The 20,962-nt window shown below is 38.1% G+C and overlaps 1 protein-coding gene across 1 annotated transcript in view; it reads left to right on the top strand.

The window, feature by feature from the left end:
- The window catches only part of SOGA3 (SOGA family member 3), a 78,500-nt gene that overhangs the window by 5,377 nt on the left and 52,161 nt on the right, over window positions 1-20,962 (top strand). Inside the window, exon 4 of the mRNA XM_035712770.2 lies at window positions 639-797. Within this exon, the coding sequence (XP_035568663.2) occupies window positions 639-797 (159 nt within the window). The remainder of the gene's footprint in view (window positions 1-638; window positions 798-20,962) is intronic.

The raw sequence follows: 20,962 nt of genomic DNA, 5'->3' as shown, positions 1-20,962 counted from the left end.
CACTACATAATACTACACCAAAGGGTGTTGTTCCAAACCCTAAAATTTCTAAGATGATCTTAAAGCAAAAGGCAAAAATGTACACTGTAATTAAAACAAATAAAACTTAATCTCAAGGACTGACATGTTTCCTGAAAGTAAGCACATGACATCGTAGGATCAAAATTCAAGTCCCATACCTCATCTATGAAAACTTTGCTTTCTAGTCTTGAAACTGAGTGATAATGGAAATGTATAGTTTTGTTATAGAATTAGAGGAGATATGTGAAATGTCTCTACCCATGAATAAACACAATTGAACACTATGGTGAAGGGAACAGAAAGCCAGACTACCTGACCACTTGTTAGCTGTGTGACCTTGAGCACATTAATTACTTCATATCTCCGAGACTTATTTTCCTCATCTATAAAGTACAACAATAATAGTCCCTATATCATGGGATTGTTGTGAGGGTTAAATAATTTAAATTTACAAGTAAAGCATCTAGATAGATTATTGGTATATGGTGAAAACTATTTGTGTACTGACTCTTAGTAGTTTTGGAGGGTTTTTTGGTTCTTAGAGGTTTTAATGTGAATATAACTTTAGCTCATTCATTGTATTAATTACACATTATTGTTAAAACACCTTAATTTAGGTTGCAAAGGATGTATCTGTGAGACTTCACCACGAATTGGAAAATGTGGAGGAAAAGAGAACAACAACAGAAGATGAAAATGAAAAACTGAGGCAACAGCTCATAGAAGTTGAGATTGCAAAGCAAGCTTTACAGAATGAACTGGAAAAAATGAAGGAGGTTAGTATTTGATTATCTCGTGGTATGCTACATACATACTTAGTTCTTTAGAAAAGAATCCCCAGACCTGTATGACTGTTAAAATAATTCTGTGGTTTTTTTTTTAATGATTATAGAATAATTTGTTGTTCTCACCCAAAGTACTGACACATGATTTCATACTAAATTAATAAGTAACAAAGAAAACTGACCTCAGCTCTGCCTCTAACTTGATATATATGAGCTCTGACTGAGGTTTCATCCTGTCATCTAAATTTATGTTAAAGAGGGGCCCCTGAGTGGCACAGTCGTTTGAGCTGCCAACTCTTGGCTCCAGTCATGATCTCAGGGCTGTGAGATCGAGCCCTACATCAGGCTCCATGCTCAGCCTGGAGTCTGCTGGGGTTTCTCCCTCTCCATCTGCCCCTAACCCCCTCAAATAAATAAATAAATCTTTTTAAAAAATAAATAAATCTTTAAAAATAAATTTATGTTAAAGAAACTACACAGCTATACCAAACACAAAGGATGTCAAGAGTATGAAGGACTAAGCATTATGTTAAGAAGAAGAGCTAGTCTTGGGATTACTACTTAGTTCATAGAATCACAGTCTTTTAGGATGAAAAGGCCACAAAAAAACATTCGATTGAATCGCATCGAATTGAATCAGATCTAATCTTTGCGTGAACCCTCCTTATGACAGAACCCCCAAATGACTTAAAGTTTAGAACATCATCAATGACTAACCTTTAAGATCTTTGGCAGTAGCCAGTTCTGCAACAGCATAGCTCTGTTTAAAGGTCTTCTTTGTCTTGAGTTGAAATCTATTTCATTGTCACTGTGACCAATTCATCTTTAGTTCTTACCCTTTCGGGTAGAAGAGTCAAGAGTCCTCTTCCACGTCAGGTATTTGAAATTTCTACCATGTTTCCCCTAAATTTTCTCAAAGAACAAAATTAGTGTCAAAATAATTGAAGGAGAAAAGAAACAGAAAAGATTGATCAAGAAGTAATTAGCTTTGTGATAAGTACCAATTTGAATTAAAATAATATTCTTCAAAACTGCCTGGGAATATACAGTGCAACTGATGAAAATTATTATTGAAAATTAGCAAATACACACATGGTCCTCTGGACATCTGCCTATGCTTAAATATGCAGAACTTAAATGAAAATCCTAATCTTTTCCATGGACTTTCCAATATCTTTCCAAAGATATTGCACCTTTCATTGCTGTGCTTATCTTAAAATGGTATAAAAATATATTTACCATGTAACAGAGAAAATATCAAGTCTGATTAAGACTATACGTCAGGAATTTGTGTTAAGTGGTGTTAGTGGGGTAAACTATTTTGTGATCTAAGTTTCTACTTACTATATTTTAAACATTTTTAACATGACAATTTAGGGCAAAACCATTTTCATGATATGTAATTCTTGGCTAATACCTAAGAATGGCTGTGTCCTTGGCAGGAAAACATGAAAAATGGGAGCCATGTGACTATTTTCACCAGTAACTAACTGGGTGACTCAAAAGGTTTCTAACTTTCCTCAGTTTACACAGTTGTAAAAATATTATTCTAATGAATCTCAACATCTTCTGCAGCTAGCATGACTTTTATCATGAAATCCAGGACATTGTCTTTAAAGAATAGCACAGATTTTTTTTTTTACTAAGGTTAAGAGATTAACTATGGGATTATGTAAATATGTTTCTTAAACAATAATGTACAGTTGAAATGTGTCCAAAAAATGGAGGCTTAGTTTCCAGGAAAAAAAATGGAATAGGTAGCTCTGTTAGTTTGGGAGGGCTGCTATAACAAAGTACCACCAACTGGGTGGTGTAAATAATAGACATTTCTTTTCTCACAGTTCTGGAAGCTGGAAGTCTAAAGTCAAGGTGTAGTTAGTGTTTCCTCCCAATGAAGGCAGGATCTGTTCCAGGCCTCTCCTCTGGCCTTATACATGGCTATCATCATATTCACATTGCATTCTCCCTATTGATGCCTATCTCCAAATTTCCCCTACCACAGACACCAGTCATTGTAGATTAGAACCTACCTAATCGTAGGTTTTACATTGTAGATTGACTGTCTCTGTAAAGACCCTATCTCCAAAAACAGTCACATTCTGTAGTACTTGGGGTAATGACTTCAACATGTGAGAATCGAGGGGACACAATTCATCCTACATCATAGCAATTAAACACCTTCTTATAGACAAGCAAAGAGAAAGTTCATTGTCGGTTCCATTAGACTCCACTCCATGTTCATACCTCACTTGCCTTCTCCCATATTCCTTGTTTATACGATTAAGAACATTCAAGTCAAAACAAACTTCATTTGACTACCAGGAATAAAAGAGAAATGCTTTGTGATGTGGTATCATGTGACTGTTTTTTACATGAAGATCTGCAAAGTTGGATTTAAGAATGGCATAAGAACTTGCTGATTTCATTCTGTGTCCAGAAAGGGGGAAAATCCCTGTAGACTGTCTATCCACTAGCCATATAGATGGGTCCTCTTCCATTGTAAAATAAAAGCCAGAAAATCTGGCTAGGGAAAGAAGGTCTGAAACCCGAGATTGTTCTCAGGAGAATCATTGTAAAGATGCATTTCCTTGATTCTCTTCCCTACACCTTTCCCTATAACCATTTCTTCCTTCGGGGCTCTCATTCTGATTTGGGGAAACACTCTTGTAGCATTATCAAACAATGTGGGTATATGTTCATGCCAGAATGGAAATTCATATTCTCCTTGGAGTTTTTTTTTTAAGATTTTATTTTATTTAGTCATGAGAGACACCCACAGAGAGAGAGAGAGAGAGGCAGAGACACGGGAAGAGGGAGAAGCAGGTTCCATGCAGGAAGCAGGTTCCATGCAGGAAGCCCAATGTGGGACTCATCCCTGGACTCCAGGATCACACCCTGGGCTGAAGGCGGCGCTAAACCGCTGAGCCACTTGGGCTGCCCTCTCCTTGGAGTTTTAAAAGACAAACTTCAGTCCCTCGTTAGAGACTACAACAATCAAAGTGTAAGGAATTCAGGATATTAGCTTTTAAAATAACCTTTTATTTAAAAGATGGACTCTACGATAGCATTCCCTGTTTGGGAAGGTGAGTGGCAATGGAGAAAAATAGAAATAAGGACAAGAGTGGAAGATAAAAACCTAGGGGCTTCTAAACGTAATAAAGGAAAATGAAAAATACTCTGGCAGGGAAGCTCTGTAATCATTCATTTGAGATTGACCTTCATAGTGTTCAGAAAAGTGTCAGAAATATAAAAGATAGTTCAAAAATATATTTGGAAATCAGAAATGTTTCATTAAAATTAGATTTTTGTGATGGTAACTTTTTTATCCTCTAAGAAGATCAATAATAAAACTTAGTGGCAAAAATTAGCCCACCATGTGTGGGTAGGAGCTTTGAGTTTGTAGCCTAGCTTGGCTTTGTACGACAGTGACAGCTTCAGTTAATCATCTGCTTCCTTGGGTGTAAAATGAAAACATATTCAAGTCCTTGGTGAGTTTTAACCACACAAGTATCACCCCTTTGTGGCAGTCTAATCAGTGGAGGAAACAGAACCAGGCCAAACTTTCCATAATGAAGAAAAGACACTAGTTAGGGAGTAAAATCATAAAATGTTAACTAGAATATACTAGAAAGAAGCAATCCCCTAACTCCCAGTTTTTAGTTTCTTATATGAAGTCACATAGATGTTGAACAGCACAACTGGGACCGATAGGCCATCTGCTGGAGTTTGGAAACCATTTACCAAGAGTTTAATTGGCTTCAAGGGTGTTGACCAATTGCTCTCAAGGCTAGTGGCTGCCCAAGGTCCTATGCACCTGCTTACATCCATCTGCTTATCTTCTTCCTCTGAGAGTATGAAGTAGGCACGAGGGGGCTGAGAAGAGTTGAGTAGAGGCGGAATGGAGGTAATTAGTTGAGTCTACTGCAACTCGTTGCTTGTATTGAAACAGTTGATATCCTGCCAACTGCAAACAAAAGTGACCTCTTAGGATGCAGCCTTAGAATCTTTATGGTAGTCTCATCTGATCACAAAACATTGATTGCTACTTCCACTATGCTCCCTTGCAGTAGAAAAAAATGCCTCTATTTTTATGTAACCCGGGGGAAACAGTGGTCTTTCATCATCACAAACAATCAGAGACAGGTTTTTGCAAGAGTTATTTCATGGAAACTACGACTAAGCTTGTAGTTCGAAGGCCAGGACAGGTTAATGCACAAATAGCATAAAGTGGGGAGAGGGAGGAGGCTCTGTGAGGGGTGAGTCTCCGACACAGTTAATCGAAGGTCCCTGCCCTTCATGAAGTCCTGCTGCTGTAGGAAGAAACGTTACTTCGAGAGCTTTGAAACCTTTGTGCTCTTCAGAAGGGAGGGGTCTTCTCCTGGCACCTTTAAGATCTGACACTTGGGGAAGCATTGATGACAGACATTTGGGGAAAGAAATCCCCCACAGAGAACCTCTGAGGATGGAAAAGAAGAAAGAGTAACTGAGATGATGATGGCGATAAATGTTTATCTGACCTTTTCTATTTCAGAGTCTATCCTCTTTGTGTTGTTTCATCCCTTCACCTCATGCAAGAGCCTTAAAATAATCTTAACTTTTCCTGGTCTTTGCCCTCGAGGGCTCCTAACTTGCCTCCTGCATTAGCACTATCTGTCTTGGGACTTGTATTTTCTGTGCACTTGGTTGATATATCCTATCTGTTACAGTGAACTCTCATTCTAGAATGCAAAAATAATTAGTACTATAAATTTCAACAGTAGTGTCTCTTTTTTTAAAAACAGAACATATCCATTTACTCAGACTCTCTTTACAGACAAATGCTTGTCCTGCATGTTTACTATTGCATATTTATTTTTTGATATAAAATAGAGAGGTGAGTATGACTTTACTTGGCTTTGGTAGAGTGTGTTTATCTGAGATATTAAGTGCAAAAATAAAATGCTGAGTGATAAATCAGCAAAGAAGCAGCCCAAGAGATAGTGTTAAGGGGGAATTTCTTTGCCTTTCAAATATTTTCCCCCTGGTTCTGGTGTAATTTGAAAAATAGAACAGCAGCCATTGATATTTTTAAATGAAATTGCTATAAATATTTTTAAATGCATAAATTAAACACTTTTACTTTAATCACATCTCGGACGCAGTAGTTTTTTGAGTAACTTAGGCAGGAATAATACAGACTAAAATAAAAGCAAAAAAACAATGTGCGAGGTAAACAGAAGAGAGCTTGTTTTCAAGGTTACCTTATGTTGTGAATGTATTTTCGAAGATATATTTATTTGGAAATGATAAACTCCATTGGATTTTTTTTTTCATGAAATTGCATATGCAGTTGTATGCACTCTGAAGTGACTCCCAAGACTGAGTCCTATCTTAGTGGCTCTTTTCTTTTCTTCTTCTTCTTCTTTTTTTTTTTTTTTAGTGGCTCTTTTCTTTTACCCAGATGCCAAGCCCTCAGCAAAAGCAAATCCCTGTTGGTGGAGTATTTCGTGAAACCTATTGAACTTGTATCGTAAACATCACATTTCTGTTTTTATTTAAGTGAAGAGCTCAAGGATTTCAAAGCTTTGAAAGTAAAGATTCTTCCTACAGCCAGTTTGTGTCTTGGCTGGAACTTTGAACTTTATATTCTTAGAGCAGTAAGGCACCGTATAAATATGAATTTTACCTAATTAACCATCTCCTTTTGATTATATATTCAGTTCCCATTTCAAATATCTATTCACTCTGATATGTGCAGTGGCATTGCTTCATAGAAATTGTTCAATAAAATGTATGTTGAGGGGCCCCTGGGTGACTCACTTGGTTAAGCATCTGACTCTTGATCTCAGCTCAGGTCTTGACCTCAGGGTCATGAGTTCAAGCCCCATGTTGGGCTCCACACTGGACATGGAGCCTACTTAAAAACAAACAAACAAAAATGTATATTGAATTGTTTGTTGCATTTGCTTGTAAACCATATCGATGGGAGCTAAGTCCCCAACCGTCGACTCTGCCACCTTAACAGATGTTCTGGGGCTCTAGGCTGAACTTTGAGTGGGCGATGGGCAGCTTATATATGTTTAAATATCTCCATGGAAGTATTTTACCTACACAGGTATTAAAGAGTTGTTCACTTCTCCAACTTTTTCTCCAAGCTACCTTAAAATGAGATTTGAAATGGTTCTCAATAAATCATAACCCTTGGGGTGCCTGGATGGCTCAGTGGTTAAATGTCTGCCCTCGGCTCAGGTCATGATCCCGGGGTCCTGGAATCTAGTCCCACATCTGGCTCAATGCTTAGTAGGGAATCTGCTTCTCCCTCTGCCTCTGGGCAGTCCCCATCCTCCCAGCTCTTTCTCACTTTCTATTGCTCTCTCTTCCTGTCTCAAATAAGTAAATAGAATCTTTAAAAAATGATAAATAAATCATAACCCTTGAAATAAGGGTTTAAAATTTTGGTCAAGTAAGAATTCTATGAAGGGGAAGGAAAATTTAATACAAAGGACGCGCTTTGTGGTAAAACAGCTCCGAGTTCCATACCAATCAAGCCAGGGAGAGAAAAATTGAGAGAAATTGCTTCCTGACCATGTCTGTATGTGGAGGCAATACCAAGTTTTATAGCAGGTCCTCAGAGCAACCCGGAAGAAAATGAATCCTAGGACAGGAAAATGTTCCCAATTATAAACAGACAACTGGTGGATGGCTGAGCCTTCACAACAATCGCCGGTTCTCATCTATACAATCACTTTTATAAATAAATAAATAAATAAATAAATAAATAAATAAATAAATAAATAACGCTTTTGCAGAAAACAACATTTAGACATTTTGTCATTAGCTGTGAATTTGAGTGTGGTTTATGAGAGAGTACACATGTCGCAGAGGCTAGAAATTGACTTTGAGGCCTACCTCTCATTCCCTGCGACTTCGAGCAAATAACTTGAAATCTATATGCTTCAGTGTCTTTATTCATAAATGTAGAAGTTTGGGACACCTGGGTGGCTCAGCAGTTAAGCGTCTGCCTTTTGCTCAGGGCATGATCCCAGTCCCAGGATCGAGTCCCACAGTGGGCTCCAGTCCCACATCGGGCTCCCTTCGAGGAGCCTGCTTCTCCCTCTCCCTATGTCTCTGCCTCTCTCTCTCTCTTTTTCTCATGAATAAATAAATAAAATCTTAAAAAAAATAAATAAATGTAGAAGTTTAAATAGTCGCAAAGGTGCCTATAAAAATGTCACCTTCTACTTTGTTATTCATCTCTGTTCTCCCCAAAAGTTTTGTTTATAGTCGGGTGGGCCAGTCTGTCTCACTACGGTTATTTTATTACTGTGGTTATTTTTTTCACTCACTCAATCAACAGATATTTACTGAGTAGTACTTTATTGCCTACCGTAGTATGGGCACATAGACGCCGCGGAGGATACAAAGACACAGGTACCAGGGTGTTGCGGTAAACTCAGGGTTTGCGCCACAGGAATGCTGTAATTTTTTATTTTGCTGTTATTGAAGTGATAGGAGTTATCTGACATTTCCTGAAGGTGGAAGTCTTTCTGTTCCCGAGAGTATAATAAAAATCTCTCTGAGGTCACTAGGCTTTTATGTGTGTGTGTGTGTGTGACAGAGAAGAACCTCACATAGAACTGACCCCCATTAAACACCCTGTTCTCTTCCTTAAGGGACTCTGTTGGGTATAGCTGTGGCCTAACTATCTCTGTGGTGCCTTTAGTTTGGGGGCTGTGATTCACATTATTCTCTCCACTGGCCTCTACCCTTGACTGCCTGAGAAGGGCCCTGCTTCTACTGGTGCAGGAAATAGCATCTCTCTGTTTCAGCATTTTCCTTGAGCCTAAAAACCAAAAACTTTGGTCTGACTTTAGTTTTGCAGACATTTATTGTGTGTGTGTGTATAACAAGATAACCGTGCATGTAACCATGAGGGTCGTCCTGACCTTAAGTCCATTGCTTTCCAATAGAAAAGACAGCCTTCTAGAAGTTTCACTCTGACAACATTTACACATGTGCCTTAATTACTATAATGAATGGTTCAGGGTTCATCTCAGAATGGAAAATTTATGAAGCTGAGGCCGATACCTGCTTGGATCACTGTAGGACCCTCAACGTCCAGTTCAGGGCCCAGCATTTAATCCATTAGACCATATTCTTCTGTAATATAATAGCAGCTGTTATTCCATATTTCATTATATATATCTTTTCCCCCACACTAGGCTAGAAACTCCCTGGGAGTAAGAACTGAATCTTGTCTTACTCATCGTGTCCACAACAACCAGAAATTGTTGACACAAAGTCCACAAACAATAAACAATTTCAAGTGAGAGAATGCATGGAGATTAGGAGAGGTGCTCCAGGCCCTATTTTGTGGAGAGAACAAGAACTATGAGTCAGAAACAGGGCCCTTCCTGTGAGGCCTGATGTAATATAAGATACAAGGGAAATGGGTGAGGAAATCCAGCCTCACCCTGCTTCCAGAATTAGAGATCTCTTAAGACTTTGCTATCTCCTAGAAACTTCTAGTCTTCTACCTTGCTTTTCTCAAACCCGTTATTCCTAGAAGCAACAAGTCTCCCCTGGAACAGGACCTCACAGGCTTCTTGGGAGGGGGAATGAGAACAGGAGCTCAAAAACAAGAGGACAACCCTGGCACCCTACACATCAGCTCTGCATTTGACTTCCGTATCCTTCGGTGAGACAATATGAAGACTGCAGATCTTGTTCCTCCCAAAGACCATCCAACTCTTTGCTTACATCTTTGGTGTTTGGGATAGGCCGCTCAGCGGTTGATTTGGCTGGGCAGAGACGGACAATTACCCCCAGAGCTACAGCTACTCTGCAGCTACCAGCACCGAGTGCTAATCACAAGCCAATCACTGTGCCAGATACTTTATGTAGAGTTATGTTGTTAATAGTTTCACATTAGGGGCATCTGGGTGGTTCAGTCAGTGAAACATCAAACTCTTGGTTTCGGTTCAGGTCATAATCTCATGCGTTGTAGGATCGAGCCGAGCCCCGTGACCCGCTCTGCATTCAGCGGGGAGTCTGCTGGAGATTGTCTCCCTCTGCTTCTCTTTCCATTCTTTCTTTCTTTCAGATAAATCTCTAAAAAAAAAAAAAAAACTTTCATGTTAGAGGTAAACACTCAAGGCTCAGCAAAGTTAACATCAGTAGTCAGCAGGCGGGGTCCACACGGGTCTGCTTGCCTGCAAGCGCCTGGTCTCCACTGGCCAGGGATGCACAACCTCACTGTTGGGACTCAGGGTGCCCCTTGCACAACCCCCTCCCTTCTATCTTCTTTGTGACCCACAAATGACCTGCCCTTCTCAGGGGCCTCAGTTTCCTAGAGGAAAACTGTACCTCTAGCACACGTTTAGAAAATGCACTGAGCAAGTACTGAGAGAATAGTACTTCCAAAGTGTCTAAAGGAAAACACTGTTTTATCTCACAAAGAGGAAATCTTTGGAGAAAAAAAGAAAGAAACTGGGAACATGAGGCTAAAACATGCGTTTTCAGGTCTGTTGATGCCATCTTTTTACAGGCTTCATGTGTGGCATGCCTTGTAAACCCTAAGGTGGTGTAGACATCGGATGCTCTTGCTAATACCACAAAGTTCTAGATGAGCTGATTAAGACTTACCTCTTAGAAAGAACGTGGGAGTCCAGGAGAGTGAAATTTTAGCTGTATTGGGGACTTCAGCTCTTGCACACGCCTCCGCTTTCTCTCCCCCCATGGGTGTCTACACCATGCCGTTCCCCTCTATGGGTCACTCCACTAGAGCCACGCTCGCTGCTAACCTCGTGCACGAGGCGTGTCCTTAGTCCCAACTGCTCCACCAGCCAGAGCTCAAGTCTGCAGAGCCTCGAAGGGACGCGCAGTCAGCTAGCTGCCCGCTGACTTGTCGGAATGAAGTCTCTCCCACCTTTTTCTGCTGTCAATATTTTTCTGGAAGAGAGACATTTTAACCGAGGGAAGAGGGCTATTGTATTCAAGCACAAGATACTTCCGACAGTTTGGTGCATTTTAGGGACTCCGCAGATAATACTGTGCTCTCTGAATTTAGGGCACGTATTTCCATTTAATTCACACGCAGAGACTGCTGGATATACAAAAACTGTAAATGCTTGGGCAAGAGAAGAGGGGTTTAGGAAGACGTGGCTGCGGTCAGAGGAGCTCATCGTTGGCTCTTAAATTAGAATTTACTCAATTCCTTTGTTTTCCAATACTTGTGTTACATTTGAGTAATTATAACGTGCAATTTCGCTGTATATTAGGAATCATTTTCCAAATTGAAAATTCAGCTGTATCTTGAAGATTTTAGACTTCACTGCATCTTAATGGAAACACAGCCACTTATTTGATGTCTCCATTCTAATTCCATTTTTACATTTTAGGGTCAGTTAGACTGATCTTTATCCGGATGGTAAATGACATTCGAAGATGACATCTAAAGATGTCATTTAGCTTCTCTCCTGACGGTTTCCATTTTATGCTTATATATTTCACTTAATGGGGCCATTTAAATTCAGTTGATTCAACTCAGAGGCACTTAAAATTAAAAATTCAATGTATTCCAAATTCCTCTGCTGGCTAGCTCAGTTATTTCCATTCTGTCCAGCCAATTAATCATGGTGGTAAGTGGTTAATAAAATTAACTACGTTATTTCTTCTTTCCTTCACAAAGAATAAACGTTCTTACCATCATGCTGGTCAGGAGCCTTGAATAATACCAGAAATAATTAACCCAACTGATTATTGTATTCACGTGCATAATGAGTGGCTAATATGTTGGTATATGGTTGTATCTGTTGCCTCCTTGCATATGGAACCAAAGGTGTTCATAGAACTTTATCAAATGGTGCCATCTGTATGTATTTAGGAGGATCGGTTCTATGGAAAGTATTGTTTTTTGGGGGTAAAATATGGCTATCATATTCCTACCCTTTAGAGGAATGGCTACATTTAAAATAGAATAATTATGGGCACCTGGGTGGCTCAGTAAAGTGCCTAACTTTGGCTCAGATCATGATCCCAGAGTCCTCCCTCTCCCTCTACCCCCTACCCCGCTTGTGCATGTGCTCATTCTCTCTCTCTCTCTCTCAAATAAATAAAGTCTAAAAGCAAAAATTAAAACAAAATAAAATAAAATGGAATAACTATGTTCTGCAATGATTTCGAAAGTAGTTATTCTGTTTTTAATTCTACTAGTATTGACTTTAAGTTTTTTTGGGTTTTTTGTGGTGATACACGTATGATTCCCAATTTTCCCAGTTACCAAACTCAAAAATAAAACAAGGAATTAAGAATGCTTTCAGTCAGCCCAACCCCTTGGATTACTGCCTGGTCTTTGTTAATTTAACACAGGATTATACACTAAGGCTGTTACTATTACTTACTATGACAGTATATAGTTTCCATTTAAAGAATATCTTTGGCTTCATGTGTAATTCAAACAAGATACATCCCATTTCAGTACTTAACTCCTGTGGTTTTAAACCACAACTACATTTCTGAAACCTCAGTTTTAAATGATCTTTAATTTGATTAGATAATGATCTGGACTTTTTTTTTTTTTACAGGAAAGGTTTGTAGATGTTATGCTTTTTGACCCTTTGTACTTTGGAAAATAGCATGTGTCTGACTTCACACAGGAATGGCAGGATGTAGCAAGTGAACGATTTTTCTTTCACATTACATATGTTGTTCTGTGATCTTCTGGCATTTGTTTTGCAGTGGAGAAATACGAGATTGGTCTGACTTTGATTCCTTTGTTGGTCAGACTGTGTTCTCTCTACGTAGTTTTGTATATTCTTCTTCGCCCTTTGTATCAATCAGGGTCCCCCAGTAGGAAGAGAACGTTCCCCTAGATGGATCATACATGCAGGATTACCAACCACGGTGTGGGCAGGATTAAGAGAACACACCCTGAATTGGGGCTAGTCAGGCGTTTGGAGAAGACTGGCAACACTTGGAAACTGTCACCACCTCTAGATAGAAGGACACTGCTGAGGAAGTGGTGTTCCAGGGGCCAGTGAGAGCTGGAACCCACCCAGGGGGAGCTGTCATCTGGACGGGTCTTAGCTACTGCTAAGATACGCCGTGTTGGAAAAGTGAGGGAATGAGGGGAAATACCCTGAACTCTGTCTTTCCTTCTACCCTCCATCCCTCAGCATTTCTGCCAGCGCCTTCTATTGGCCAAACCCAACTAGGAGGCAACTAGCAGGGGGGGAGCCTAGGTCAAGAAGTATGCAGAGGTCAGCCTCCTCCAGCACAGAGCAGGACAGAGAAGGCACCAGAAGGAGTCTGGGGAGCTAAGGAGAATAACCACTTCAAAAATATCGCCAGGACATAGCTAGGTGGTGGTCTTTGTTTATAATATATCCAGGACATGTAGACTCTTCCATCTGAAAATCAACACTCATTTATTAATGATCTCAGAGGAGCTTCCTTGTGAATAGGCTTGACGACCACACAGGCTCTATTTTCTTCACTTCGAACTCCTACCTCTCATCCTTTCACCTTCGCTTTGTCCTTTTCACCTGTGTCCTTGGACTGACTCTCAAATTTCTGCTCAGTCTCATTGAGTTAATTTTCAGCCATGTCGGTTATGCTCTTTGAAGACTCCAGGGCAAAATTTAATTATTGCGTTGAATTGAAGGTGATAGTCCCAAACCCATATAAGTATCCTTTGTTGAAAATATTTTATTTATTTGAGAGGGAGAGAGAGTGTGCACACATGAGCAGGGCAGAGGAAGAGGGAGAGGGAGAGGCCAATGCTCCATGGAGCTGGGAGCCAGATGCAGGGGTTGATCCCAGATGCTTGAGCCAGAGGCAGATGCTTAAACAGCTGAGCTGCCCAGGCATTCCCTAATTCTTGCATTGAAGTTTAGTGTCCTCTGTGAGTTTTCTTGTTGCCAACAGCTTCCTAGTCTTCAGATCTTAATCTCCTCTATGACCTTCCATTCTTAGTTCATAGAGGCCACGTGTATTCTTATTAAGAATGCAGTATTTTTAAAGCTGCTTTCTGTTTTTCAGAGTAAATAGTTTTCAAACATCTATTGTTTTTTCCTTTCTCTTTAGCTGAATACATTTTTCTTAATTTACCCAATATGTTTTATTGTATACAGCTTTATTGAAGTATAATTTACATACCATCAATTTATTTTAAGTATAAAATTTAGTGACTTTTAGTAAGTGTACAGAGTTGTGCAACCATCTCCACAATACAATTTGAGAACATTTATCCGTGTGCTCACTTACAGCCACCTCCTATTCTCACTCCTAACCCCAATCAAGCAATAATCTAATCTAAATCTATAGCTTTGTATTTTCTGAATATTTCATAAAATTATAATCATACAGTTTTTGGCCTTTTGCATCTGGCTTCTTTCACCGAGCCTAATGTGGTTTTGGTTGATCTTTTATTGTATATCAATACTACATTCCCTTTTATTTCCAAATAATATTTTATTATGTATATATGTCTTTGTTTATGGTCTTTGTTTATAACATATCCATAAAACTCACAGAGGACACTAAACTTCAATGCAAGAATTACATACATGTATATACATATATACAACTTTTTGTTTATCCATTCTTCTGTTGATAGACGTTAGTTTTTTCCCATTTTTATGAATAATGCTACTATGAATATCCACATGCAAGTTTCTTTGTGGACATATGTTTTGATTTCTCTTGGGTTGATATCTAAGAGAAACTTATGGATCATATGATGAATTTATGTTTAACTTTTTAAAGAAACTGCCAAACTGTTTTCCAAAGTGGCTGCACCATGTTTTTTTTAATTTATTTTTTTGCTCAAGGTACCATTTGATTGTTTTCTCTCTCTCTCTTTTTTTTTTTTTTTTTTTGAAATAGGCTCCACACCCAGTGTAGAGCCTAACACAGGGCTTGAAATCACAACCCTAAGATCAAGACCTGAGCTAATTAAGATCAAGAGTCAGATGCTTAACCAACTGAGCCACCCTGGTGTCCCAGCACCATTTTCCATTCTACCAGCAAAGGAAGGTTCAGTTTATCAACATCCTTACCAATTCTTATTGTCTATCCTTTTTATTATAGCTGCTCTATTGAGCATTAAGTGATATGTCACTTTTCATTTGCTTAAAATAAGCAAATCCATTCACGTATCTTCTTTTGTATAATATCTATTCAATTTTTTCTTCATTTAAATTGGACTATTTTTCTACTTCCTCTTTACTTCTAATTTAAATTCTATTTATTCTGGGGATACCTGGGTGGCTCAGTCGGTTAAGCATCCAACTCTTGATCTCAGGGCTTTATCTCAGGGTGGTGAGTTCAAGGCCTACATTGGTCTTAAACTATTAAAAAAATAAGTATATAAACTGCATATATTCTGGGTACAAGGTTTTTTTTTATTAGATATATGATTTGTAATGTTTTCTGTGTTGTCTGCCTCTCCACTTTCTATATGATGTTTTCTACAGTGTAAAAGTTTTTGATTTTGATGAAGTCCATTTTACAAACGTTTTTGTTTTATCACATGTGCTTTTGGTGTCACATCTAAGAAATCTGGCTAACTTACAGGAAAATCACTACTGGTTTTCTAAGAATTTTACTAGTTTTAGCAATTACATTCAGGCCTATGATCCATTTTGAGTTAATTTTTATGTATGGTGTGTGTTAGGCATCTAAATTTATCTTTTTGTCCGTGGATCTCCAATTGCCCCAGCAACATTCGTTGAAAAGACTATCCTTTCCCCACTGAAATACCTTTGTCCAATTCACTTTCATTTATTTTTCTACATCTTTTTCTTTTTTAAAAAGTATCACTGAATGTCAGACTTTCTTTTTAAATTCAGTGTTGTCTCAAGATGCACTCACTGTATAACTTTTTCTTAGTCCCTCCCACTGCTTGCATTCAGATCCAAAGCTATAGCACTACTTGATAGGCACAGCTTCAATCCAACGTCTGATGGCTACTAGACATTTATCTAGTTCTGGCCAGTTCTGGAGGAATATGAGAAAGTCTATAGCCGCAGCACTCAGGCATGCTGACTACGAGGAAAATTTGAATCTTAGAAAAATTTGAAACATCTTGTTCTTTTTTTACTGGTAGTGGAAAACAGCAAGCCTCAATTTGGGTGTTCCTAAGGCTTTTCTGCTTGTGGTTCTACCCTTGAAGCCCTGAGTAGGAAAAGAACACAGCTAATGATGATTCATTGCACAATTAATCATCTAGCTCCTTCCCTACTTGGTTCCTGCTTGTATTAGAGCATTGGAGTTTTAATAACCTGAGAGCCGCTGATTGCAAATCAGCCAGGCCCTTTCTCAGATACATGATAAAGCAGTATCTATGCAATATTTATGCATGTATTGGGGAAAGCAGGACTGGGATGTGGAAATGTTGGCTGCCTAGTTGTTTGCTTTTCAATGACTTTATTGGGGCATGGATTACATATCATATAATTAACCCATTCCAATGATACAACTCAGTGATCTCTAAGTAAATCTTCCAAGGCGTGTAATTACTACAATAAATTAGTTTTAGAACATTTTCATTACCTCATAAGATCCCTTATGCCCACTTACTGTTAATCCCCATTCCTTTCCTCCCTCTTGCTACTCCAGGCAACCACTAATCTACTTCCTATATCTATTGATTTGCCTTTTCTGGACATTTCATATAAATGGAATCATATACAATGTGCTTATTATGTCTGGCTTCTTTCACTTAACATAATGTTTTTGAGGTTCATCTATGTCATACCGTGCATCAGTAGTTCATTCCTTCTTTTTTAAATTGCTGAATAGTATAGTATTGTATGGATACCATATTTTATTTATCCATTCACCAGAAGGTGCACATTTGGGTTGTTCCCAATTTTGAGCTATTAGGAATAATGCTTCTAAGAATATTCTTGTGTAATTCCTTATGTGAGTATAAATTTTCATTCCTCTTGGGTATATACCTAAAACTGGAATTGCTGAGTCATATGGTAAATTTCTGTTTAACCTTTTAAGAATTAGGGATGCCTGGTTTTGATTGATCTGCATTTCCATTTCTTCTGTTTCAGACAGTAAGGTTACATATATAAGATAGATTATGTTTCTTCATTGAATTCCACTGAAACACTATTAAGAGAAATTTTTCTCAGATTTTGGAAAATGCTTGACTGTTAACTTTAGTTTCCAATGTTACTGCATCTATATTTTTAATCTTTGCTTTCAAGTATATTTTAATAGGGAGTAAGTCATAGCTTCATGTTTTATCAGGCCAAATTCTTTCATTTGACTAACAATGTAAATGATAAATTTTCTTTAAAATATAACACCTGAGTCACCGGGTGGCTCAGTCGGTTAAGCTTCTGCCTTCGGCTCAAGTTGTGACCCTAAGGTCCTGGGATTGAGCCCCACATTGGGCTCCCTACTCTACTAGGAGCCTGCTTCTCCCTCTTCCTCTGCCTCTGTGTGTGTGTGTGTGTGTGTGTGTGCGCGCGCGCATGTGTGCGTGTCTTTCATGAATAATTAAATAAAATCTTAAAATAAAAATAAAATATAATACCTTAGGAAATGAATCTGATTCATCTGTGATTACTTTCCATAACTTAATATATGGAATATTTTATTTTTATTCCATTTATATCTCATGCTCTTATATTCATGCTTGTACTCCCCCTGGATACTCATTTATTATTTATAAAGGCACTACTATATGTGTAGCTGTTAAGTTGCTCTCATGTCAAAAAAAGATGCATGTGCACATGTGTATATTCTTGAGCATTATATCAAAGGACTAAGTGAATTTACTTAGCCTAGAATCTGGTACTTGTTTTTGTTCAATTTGAAATTTCAGAAATTTAGTGATTGTCCATTTATTCCATAATTACTTTGAAATGAACTAATTTGGTCAGATACAATACACTTCCAAAGGACATTACAATACCTCTTAATATGAAGTAAAATCAGATTATAACATTTCAATGAGCATGTGTTCTCTAGTGATATCTATAATAGACTTCAGATTTCAGATTCTGTTTATCCTTGTGTTTTAGAATTCACTGAGCAGTGTTTAAGATACGCTGAAATTCCTTCCAAGACCTGACACACATACATATAAACACATGTGTGCTCCAACACATGTATATATATACTGATATATGCACATAGACATGCACGCTTACTCACATTCATTTGCTGTATGAATGTGAACCTACACATACAAACAAAACACACTCCATGGATGTGTTATTTCATTTTAAAAGCTTGGGTTCAGTTCTTTGCCTTTTTAAACATACTATGTGATTTTTTTTTAAGATTTTATTTATTTATTCATGAGAGACAGAGAGAGAGAGAGGTAGGCAGAGACCCAGGCAGAGGGAGAAGCAGGCTCCACACAGGGAGCCCGACGTGGGACTCCATCCCGGGTCTCCAGAATCACACCCTGGGCTGAAGGTGGCGCTAAACCGCTGAGCCACCTGGGCTGCTCCTGATTTTTTTTTTAATTAAACCAATTACTTCTTCTCCTACTTTCTCTGACCCTAAAAATAGAAAAGAGCCAGTTTCTCAAGAATAGTTGGTTATTAGTGAATTAAACCTTGGAAACAAGATTTTTTTTCCAATCCATTTAAAATTCGCAGAGAAAATATTCTGTAATCATTCTTTTTTTTTTTCTGTAATCATTCTTTATTCATGATTTTTACCTACTTGGTATATACCAAGTAGAGACTGCAAAGATTGTGATTGTCATGCTTTATTCATAAATGTTTTCATAAATTTGTTATAGGAAGTTAACTCAGTCTTTCTTCTTATGCCATTTGTTTTCAAGTAATTTCAACTATGTCTCTAGTAAATACCTATTATATTCTAAAGAATATCTAAGCCAAAAAAAAAAAAAAGTTAAGCAGAATTATTCTTGGTAGCAATCAAGAAAGATACAGGCAAAGACAGAACAAAAAATCAAAATGATGTTGGGATCTCTGGGTGGCTCAGCAGTTTAGTGTCTGCCTTTGGTCCAGGGCATGATCCTGGGTTCCCGGGATCAAGTCCTACATCAGGCTCCCTGCATGGAGCCTGCTTCTCCCTCAACCTGTGTCTCTGCCTCTCTCTCTCTCTGTCTTTCATGAATAAATAAAATCTTTAAAAAATTGGAATGATGTCAACATAAGAGCATGCTAAACCCACACCAATAAGATGAAATTTAATATGAATAAATGTGATGGCCTACAATGTAATTTTTTTTAAATGTACACAAATACAAAAGGATAGAAATATATTCGTAGTTATTTACATAAAAAGAGGCACTGTTTTCACTCTCTTCCAGTGTTTGGAGGGATTTAATATAGAAGACAAAGTAAATTTATTATTTGAATCACTTTAAGTTTTGTTTTGTTTTGTTTTGTTTTGTTTTAAGAGGGCTCCATACCCAGTGTGGGGGCGAAACACAGGGCTTGAACTCACAACCCTGAGATCAAGACCCAAGCTGAGGTCAAGAGTCGGACACCAACCTACCGAGCTGCCTAGGCACCCCACTTTAAATGATTTTTAACTTTAAGTAGATTTGAGATCAAAATACAGACATTTTATACATTTTATCTTTTTATAAATGTAGAGGTATTGGCTTGCCTGCCTCAGGTGGGAGCAAGTTCCTGGAAAAGCACAGAGACTACATGGTATATAATGGACTCCTGTAGGGTACTGAATGGAAGATTAGTTTTCTTAGTCACCTTCCACATATGTGACCTTAGCAGTCCAGGGCAGTTTGAACATTCCACTATCTCCAGGGGCCAAGCCAGTTATATAACTGTCTGTGTTAGACTGATGGGATACACTGGATACTGTATGTCTCAGTATTTAGTTCTAACCCAAGGATGTCATGCCATAATCAGAACCTAACTTTACCAGATCTTCCAATTTTTCCAACGAAGCTGGAAATCTTGATTTTCAAAATATAAATTGTCTATGTTGTAAAAATTGGCAACGAATTCCAAAAATTTTAAAGCACAGCTATGGGCTATCACTTTTTAACCTAGCCTAGGAATTATTCCAGAAATTTACAACTACTCCTTTCCAGTACATTTCAGAAATTATTGAATACTCTGATCTTTAAAATTCTATCACAAAATATCTTAAATGTGTAATCTATAAAGAATCATTTTATGGTACCTAAGTACCCACCCTCTAACATCCTGCCACTCTAGTGGCACTTCTGATGGCTCTTTAAGCCTATTTCTTACAAGATTCTGAACTGATAGAAAAACCTGTGTATTAATAAGGTAGAAGCTGGTTGAGACACAGTATAAAAAAGACTGGACAAATCATCATCTCAACTTACAAATGCTGGCTGCAGTGTATTTTTTCTCCTTTAGCTCAGTCTAGAAAAAGGCCATAAGGCACTGCTGTCACTGCCCAGCCATAATTTTCTAAATGCATTTTAGTTGCTAAATGCAATGGTGCTTAGAACTCAATTCATTAATAAGAGCAAATTAGAGGGGAATATAAAGCTCTGCATTTGCTAATCACATTCATAGCTTAGTAAGTGTACATTTATTGTGGATCTAGGCTCTAAGGCATAAAATAATTTTTTAACAATTATTATTTCAAAAATCATTAACCCAGTTTTCAGATAAAAAAAAAAAAAAAAAAAAAACAAACCTCAACTGAGAGTTTCCTATCCTAAATCTATTGCTTGCGTGAAACTTTCTGAGGCATTTGCATGGTTCCTATCTAGTGTGATATATGATACAAATAACAGAGAAGCACTTACTTGTTGTTTTTGCCTTTTTAAAACAAGGTGGTCTTACTTAGGGATCAGTTTATTCTCGAAAGTTTGGAAGACCCACTAACAACCTATACCCTACTCCAAAAAAAGGGTTTCTACAATGACGTGAGAGTTTCTTGTATGAGAACTCTCTTCCCAGTAACCTTGAGCCCCTTTGAGGGTCCCAGAATAGCTTAGAGAATACAGAAACCAATTCTTTCTAAGGATCCAGGAGTTTTTTTGATCATATGGCATAAAGCACACAATGGAAAGCAGGCAGTTATTGGTTCCATGCCGAACACAAGGCTTGAACTCAAGACCCTGAGATTAAGGGTTGGTTGAGTGCTCTACCAACTAAGCCAGCCAGGTGCTCCTTTTTGGGTCCTGACTTTTAATTTTTTTTTTAATTTTTTTTTATTTATTTATG

The sequence above is a fragment of the Canis lupus genome, chromosome 1, assembly GCF_003254725.2.
Source record: "Canis lupus dingo isolate Sandy chromosome 1, ASM325472v2, whole genome shotgun sequence".
In the NCBI taxonomy this organism is placed as follows: domain Eukaryota; kingdom Metazoa; phylum Chordata; class Mammalia; order Carnivora; family Canidae; genus Canis; species Canis lupus.
This window is presented reverse-complemented; position numbering and strand designations above follow the sequence as displayed.